This window comes from Haliotis cracherodii, unplaced genomic scaffold, assembly GCF_022045235.1.
Source record: "Haliotis cracherodii isolate W230 unplaced genomic scaffold, xgHalCrac1.p SCAF_5, whole genome shotgun sequence".
NCBI lineage: Eukaryota > Metazoa > Mollusca > Gastropoda > Lepetellida > Haliotidae > Haliotis > Haliotis cracherodii.
Genome location: NW_027266308.1, coordinates 51362681 through 51369948, shown reverse-complemented (window position 1 = coordinate 51369948; position 7268 = coordinate 51362681). Strand labels below are relative to the sequence as shown.

General features: G+C 47.9%; 1 protein-coding gene across 2 annotated transcripts; it reads left to right on the top strand.

The window, feature by feature from the left end:
• On the top strand, positions 1-1372 carry LOC139443506 (uncharacterized). 2 transcript variants are annotated; one of them, XM_071224495.1, is made up of 3 exons: positions 1-503; positions 606-838; positions 1205-1372. In XM_071224495.1, exons 1-3 carry the CDS (start codon positions 31-33, stop codon positions 1213-1215), a joined length of 717 nt encoding a protein of 238 aa, XP_071080596.1. In that variant the 5' UTR covers positions 1-30; the 3' UTR covers positions 1216-1372. The 2 variants fall into 2 exon arrangements, with proteins under 2 accessions (XP_071080596.1, XP_071080594.1); XM_071224493.1 differs by having other exon boundaries at positions 606-1372.
• Positions 1373-7268: the final 5896 nt, after the last annotated feature.

Below are 7268 nucleotides of genomic sequence, written 5' to 3'. Positions count from 1 at the left end.
CAACAACGAACAGAACATCCGGACAACATCATGTCGAAACGGTTGAATGACAAGACACGAAGCGACATGAGTGGCCAAGGAAGCAGTGGAGATGGGAACGGTGACATGACTGCTGAACTGTGGGGTGAAGTGTACGACTTGCTGTGTTTAAAGATGAAGACCGACGACGCGTACGCCAAGTTACGTGCGAAGGGCGACAACCTGATGTGCGAACAGATACGTTCAAAGATGAGGAAGCTGACTGAACCCGAGAAAGGCACATCGAAGAAGACGATAAAGAAGATCCAGAAGAAAAAGACAAGCAAGCCCACAGTCGTTGTGATCCCCACAGCAGCAGCAACACCCACCACCACCACCACCACCACCACAGCAGCAACAGCAACAACGGCTGCAGCGACCACAGACATCGAAACGATGGGGACATCCTTTTTGAAACCTGCAACGCCTGCAAAAAGACGATCACGGAAGAAATTATCTCTGAAGATCTCTCCTCAAGAACAGCTGTAAGTACCCTTGCTCTTCTTTGTCTCAGTCATTCATTCTTGATGTGATTCATATTCATGACCTATTCCTATGATCAATGGACTCTGTCCTATGATTGACAGGACCCCTGATGTCAGTTCAGTCCAGGGCGTGCTAGAACAGTGGTGGGAACAAACCCCTCGGGAGCCCACCTATTCACCGAATGCCCCTGCTGTGACGATGGCGACGGGTGACCGTGAGGATCATGAAGCGCTCAAGCTGGCCACTCTCCCTTCCATGGATCTGGACACGCTCCCCCTGCTTGAGGCTTCTTGGTCACCAACATCCCCGGAAGATGTTCATGTCTACTCCTCAGGTACGCCCCTGGTTTGCGACGATGATGAAGATGATGATGATGATGTTGATGACAACGACGTTGACCTGGATCCTTATGGAGAAGCTCAACTCACTCCCCTACAACGCGGATGTCGTATTTGCCGACACAACAACATGTTAAGATACATCAGTTGCAACAGCGGGCAAGTGATGTGTCATACCTGTGGTCTGGAGCTCATAGACTGTACTTGTAGTATGTTGACCTATGACCGCATAATGACACATGATGACATGCCTATCACATCTGCTGAGGATCACATCTTATGGTGATCCTCCTCTTCACTCGAAGAACTTGTCAACACGTAAGCTGCAACCGTGATCAAGTGATGTGTCATGTCTGTTTCAGGGAGACCATAGACTGTACGTGTTGAACGGATGGACCTCTCACAGGGTTGAGGGAGGACCACCTCTTATGGGCTTGAAGATGGAAGAGGAAAACGTTGTCGCGTTATTGTTGTTGTTGTAGGGACATGCAAAGCACTCCCTCCTCCATTGACTTTTCGTATTTCCGTTGTATCTGGTTGTGATTGTTTTTTTTTTCATGATTAAACAGTGATTGATTGAACTGACTCTTTGTGTCTTGATTGATCTCAACTCCAATAGAGTGCCGAACCGAGGGTAGAGGTTGAGTTGAGATGTCGTTGACGTTGTCTGTCCGTCTGTCTGTCTGTGCATCTGTCATGTCAGTGCACACCCAAGTGTAAAATTAAAATAAAAAATAGATAAAAGAGAAAGGCCATGCTTGAAAGATCAGCTGCCTGGTGTCGGTCATTCCAGTGCGCATCGATCCCCACACCCCCTCCCCGTGTACCATGTCATGTCATGGATCGTGTCACGAATCATGCCGTGTGTCCGTCAACCCAAACACAGGATGACGTCACGTGATGAGGTGAAGGAGGTGGAAGCTAAGGTCATGACCTTCCGTGGAAGGGAGTAGGGTGGAGAGTTTCATAAAAGCAGGCGAACCCTCAGACCTTCTTTCAGTGAAGTCACCGTCATCATGGAGCAAAGACGTTCTATGAATGCCATGTCATCCTCCCGAGATGTCGTCACCGATTCCGAGTGGGTGTCTGAAAAGGCGAGAGAACAAGAAGCGAGAAAACGTTCCCTCTTTAGGGACGACACGTGGCGACTCAGTGACATTCTGGAGGGACCTTTTCCTTCTTACACCCTGTGTCATCCTTCTCATCCTCACTATGATTCATTTCAAGAACGTCTGAGATCTTTTAAAACGTGGCCTCAACAGATGACCCAGACCCCGTATGACATGGCCATGGCTGGCTATTTCTATCCAGGACAAGGTGATTGTGTGACCTGTTATTGCTGCGGTGTGGCACTCCGCCAATGGGAAGCCACAGACCAACCCTGGAAAGAACATCTGAAGCACGCCAAAGTGCCCTGCGAATACTTGTGTGTGTTTTGTCCTGATGGAGAAGTGAACGAAAAATACAGACGTTTGGTGTCCCAAGAAGCACGGAAGAGAAGAGTCGAGTGTCTTGTTCACCCCAAGTGACAACGTTTCTTTTTTCAAAGTGTACAGACGTTCATACCCCCAGTGTTCACAAAAGTCACAGGGACGGTCCCCCCTCATCCTGTGACTTTTTGTTTTGCGGTGTTGGTTCATGTGAGCGAGGGGATTAAATTTTTTTTAAAAACTCATAGTCGTGTTCTGTGGTCTGTAGGATGAAGAAAAACAAAACAGGATCGAAATGCACACCCCGATAAAAAAAACCGGATCGAAATTGGACCAATCCGAAGCCTGGGTTGTCGACCAATCAGAGACCGCGCTCGGGTCATGCTGGGCTCTGATTGGTCGAACCGGGGTTGTGCTTTCTCTCCCATGGTAAAATCCATTTCCTATGGAAAAGAAACACAGGGGTCGGTCCGTTTTGGAAGACCGAGGTGCAGACCAGGCACCGGAACGAACCAATCGGCGGCGCTGCCTGGGGAACCAATCAGGAAGCAGGGTGTCAGTGACTCTCCTATAAAAACCCAAACAAGAGCGAAGCCACTCACACACTACATTCTGTGAAACCAACCATGCCACCTCGATACAATTGTATGAAGTGCCAGACCGACAGTCACAGTTACCTGTACTGCCCTGAAGTGACATGCCTCGAGTGTGGCACTCAAGGTCACCGTCACTATGTCTGTCCGAAGATGAACAGTCAAGAGAAGCAGGAGAATCGGAACCTGGGTCCCTGTTACAACTGTGAAGCCATGGGTCATTTCGCTGCAGATTGCCCAGAACCCAGTCGAAAGAAGACTTCCCATCGCCTGGACCACTGTTACAACTGTCAAGCCCTGGGTCATTTCGCTGCAGATTGCCCAGAACCCAGTCGAAAGAAAACGTCAGCAACACCGTCCACGTCGACACCCGTGACACCCGTGGCACCCGTGACACCCGTGACACAAGTGGTTCATCTCATCGAAGACGTGCACGTCGATGTCCTCGACCTAAAAGAATGCCTCGCACAACTCCGGGCGGACATCACACCTCTTGTAGAGAAAAGAAAACGGGCCAGAAGCCTCTCAAGAAAGCACGCTTCAAAGCGCCGACGACACCTTCAGTCCGAGGATGAGATGGAAGTAGAGGATGAAGAAGAGAGATCATCTGAACAAAGTGACTAACGCATGGGGCCATGCTACCCCACTGTTTTTTACCAGTGTCCCATCGTTTGCAGTTTTTCCAGTGTTCCAGTGTTCCTGCCGTTTCCTGTCGTTTCCAGTTTCCAGTTTCCAGTTTCCAGTTTGTTTTCCAACGGCCCTTTTCAGGGCCACCCATCTCTCCCGAAAGACAACTTTCCTCCTTTGCTTTGACGACCCTCCCACCCACACCATGAACCCGTCTCCTCCTCCTTTCCTCCCTCCCTCCCTCCCTCAATTCACCACCACCACCCTCCCTCCCTCCCTCCCTCCCTCCCTCCCTCCACCACCGCCACCCCCTGGAGGCGCGCGCCACCGGACACGGAAGCGCCACCCCTCTTGGAGGCGCGCACCTCCGGACACGGAAGCGACGCCCCTCTTGGAGGCGCGCGCCTCCGGACACGGAAGCGACGCCCCTCTTGGAGGCGCACGCCACCGGACACGGAAGCCACGCCCTCTTGGAGGCGCACGCCACCGGAAACGGAAGCGACGCCATCTTGGAGGCGCACGCGCAAAGTCCCATCATGCACTGCGCAGGTCACGTGACCGGAAGTGACGTCACAGAGGATGTGACGTCACTTCCGGTTCCATAATCCTGAGCGGTTCCATAATCCTGAGGTGTTCCATACCGCAGTACTTAACTACTCCCGGAATAACACGAGTTGGTCACGAATGCACCCGTTAGTTGAACATGGCTCCGGAGTTGGTGAAGGTGGTAATCAAGCTATATCATCTACCAGACTATGTTGAAAAAGATGTCTTAAAGAAGAAGGGGGCAAAAGAAATGCTGTCAACGCGGGTCTCCTCGGCTCTATCCGTGGGCTTGGTCCGTGGAAACTTGAGAAACAGCTGATTGCCAAACACTCCGCTTCTGAGACTAATGTTTGGGAGGTCACAGCTGAACATCCGGCGTCCTCGTCCTTCGAATGGTCGTGGCCGCACAAGACAGAAGGTAATAAAATGAATTTTCAACATGACTGTCAATCGTATGCTGCATTATTAATTTGAGAAATCCCTGATTTAACAGTATTTTTCTTGGAAGCTTTTCAAAAAGTGCAATTTGCCAGACGTAAACCCACTTTAACATGAGATTTGTTTGGTTTGGTTTGGTTTGGTTTGTTGTTTAACGCCGCACTCAGCAATATTACAGGTATGTGACAGCGGTCTGTAAATAATCGAGTCTGGACCAGATAATCCAGTGATTGATATCATGAGCATCGATCCACGCAATTGGCATTGATGACATGCATCAACCAAGTAAGCGAGCCTGACCACCCGATCCCGTTAATCGCCTTTTACGACAAGCATAGTCACCTTTTACGGCAAGCATGAGTCACGGGTCACTTCAACATGAGAACCTTTGCATAGAGAGGGTTAATTTCGATATTAAATTAGGTATGTGTTTTAGTACGTTTGTCGTAATTTGACATTGAAAAAGAATAATTAAGAGGAAGGTAGTGCTTAAAACGAACGTGTAATAAATATGTTATGGCCTTAGTGTATTGGAATGAACTTGATCTCGTATTTCAGGACCTGACTGTCCTACCACGAAGGGGTGAGGTATGCATCGTGGGGTCGGGATCCCAACTACTTTGACTCCCGGACCTGCGCCCTGAAGCTGGAAACTCACTACCACTGTGAGGCAGAGGATGCTCTTGCTGGTGTAGGCTCGGAGCCATGTCTTGGATCCTGGAAGTCCAAGAAAGCATTGTTGGCTCACGAGTACCCGGAGAAATCTGGCCAGCATTACGTTTGCTTTATATTCATGAAGCCTCATATTCGAGTCTGGACCAGACAATCCAGTGATTGACATCAGCATCGATCTACGGGATAAGATGACACGCATCAACCATGTCCGCGAGTCAGACCTAAAAGCGGCGTAAAACCATACTCACTCACTCACTAACTTAACCATTATGATGACAGATGTGAAAGTTGCAAGATGGACGTTATTATAGTCCTTCCTCTGACATGCGCAGGGGACCGCCTCCGTGGTCTAGTGGTAGAGCGTCCGCCCGGTGAGCAGTAGGCGCCCGGTGAGCAGTAGGTCCGGGGTTCGATCCCCGGCCGCGTCATACCAAAAGACGTTTAAAGATGGTACTTGTTGTTATCCTGTCTGGCGCTCGGCACTAAGGGGCTAAAACAAGGACTGGTCGGCTCGGAGTCAGTATACTGTGTCTGAGTAGGCTATTCATGTTAAACTGCGGTATGGTATCTCAGTGAGCTAGCACTATAAATCGGCATCAGTCCCGTCTAGTACAAGCAGCCCCCCCCACACACGTGATGCGCGTCGCTATATAAGTGCAATAATCTTGGACACGACGTTAAACCCCATTTAATCTCACCTGAGATGCGCAGAAAACGGAGAAGCTAGACCACGGCCTCCCATGTTTTGTTCTGTCTGTGCATGTACGAATTACGGCGCATGTATGCACAACATATCGATATACGAGAGAACATTTTATCATTGTGGGTTACATTCACGCCCAAAGTGATCAGCAGATCAGGGACTCTACATCTTCGTATAGTCTCCCTGGGCAGATTGAGGGCATGCTTTCACATACTGATTGCATATCAGACACGACGTCGCAATAAAACAAAATCATAAATCAATATATTATCCACGAAAAGACCCAACGCCATTTTTTTACACATCTGCTGTCTGTGATACATTAGCGAACTAGAAGAGGGACTTAAATCATCACTAAATCAGCAGGGCAGAATGTCAGATCGATGCTACAACATCAAAGTAGTCTGGTACATCGTCGTCAGTAACAGCAACAACTGCGGTGCGATTACCTAATCAGCGTGGTGGTGTACTGCCGTAAGTGCACGAGCAGGAGCACGGGTAGTCCTGCACCATGACCGTGGAATATATGTATTTTATGAAAAAATATTAATCTAGAAACCTATACAAAAGCAAGTCTAGCCAGCTCTAGCTAGCTCTGTTCCACATGAAATCAGCACAGGGATTTTTTTCTAGAGTCAAGAAGGATATTGTGTAATATAAGAATTCAGAGACTAAATGTTAGTCTAGAGAGCACGGGGTGTCGAGTAGTCGGAGATGTGCACGATTGATTTGTGTGTAAAACTTCCTCTGTCATATTCCAAGGCCCATCCTCACAAGGTTGCAGGATTAATCAATCTATATAGATAGACATGTGTAGTTAAAGGCCTTCTAATTTAATTGATTTTCATGGTTTACAGTTTTTACAACGGTTAGTTGGTTTTCGGCGTCAAAGTATTAACAGTGAAGTCTCGCTAAGTGGAAAACCTAGACAATCCGGTTATCTGGATATATTTCCCTGGTCCCGAGGGGCATGTTACAAAGTAAATTTGACTTTTTAAGAAGAATAGCAACCAGTATGGTTCCTAGGGCACTGCTCAAATGATGAGTTATTACCAGGCAGGTGCTAGTTGTCCTGTTAATCTCTAATCCAGAATGAGTTGACATTTTTATCATGATGAGATGTTAGCCGAACGAGGTAATAAACATTAAAGGTGTGTTCTGGAGAAGATATGATTAAGCTTAGTTAAAGTCGATTTTAGGATTAAATTGAAATATGAAACACAGATTGAAAACGTCATGACTATTATTTTAGTTTTTATGTGCGTTGTGTGACAATGCATAAAGAACGTGGGAGGTAGATGATTCAATATTGGCAGGCAGGTCGAAGTTGGTTAACTAAAAAACCTGTTTAAGTATACATTTTTTACACGTCACTTCTTTTTCTACTTATCAGGGTTTCACTATTTCTACAGCA

Coding starts and splice junctions, on each gene's coding strand:
- LOC139443506 (XM_071224493.1), top strand. CDS start 31: ATGTCGAAACGGTTGAATGACAAGACACGAAGCGACATGAGTGGCCAA. Junction 504..605: donor ATCTCTCCTCAAGAACAGCT/GTAAGTACCCTT, acceptor TATGATTGACAG/GACCCCTGATGTCAGTTCAG.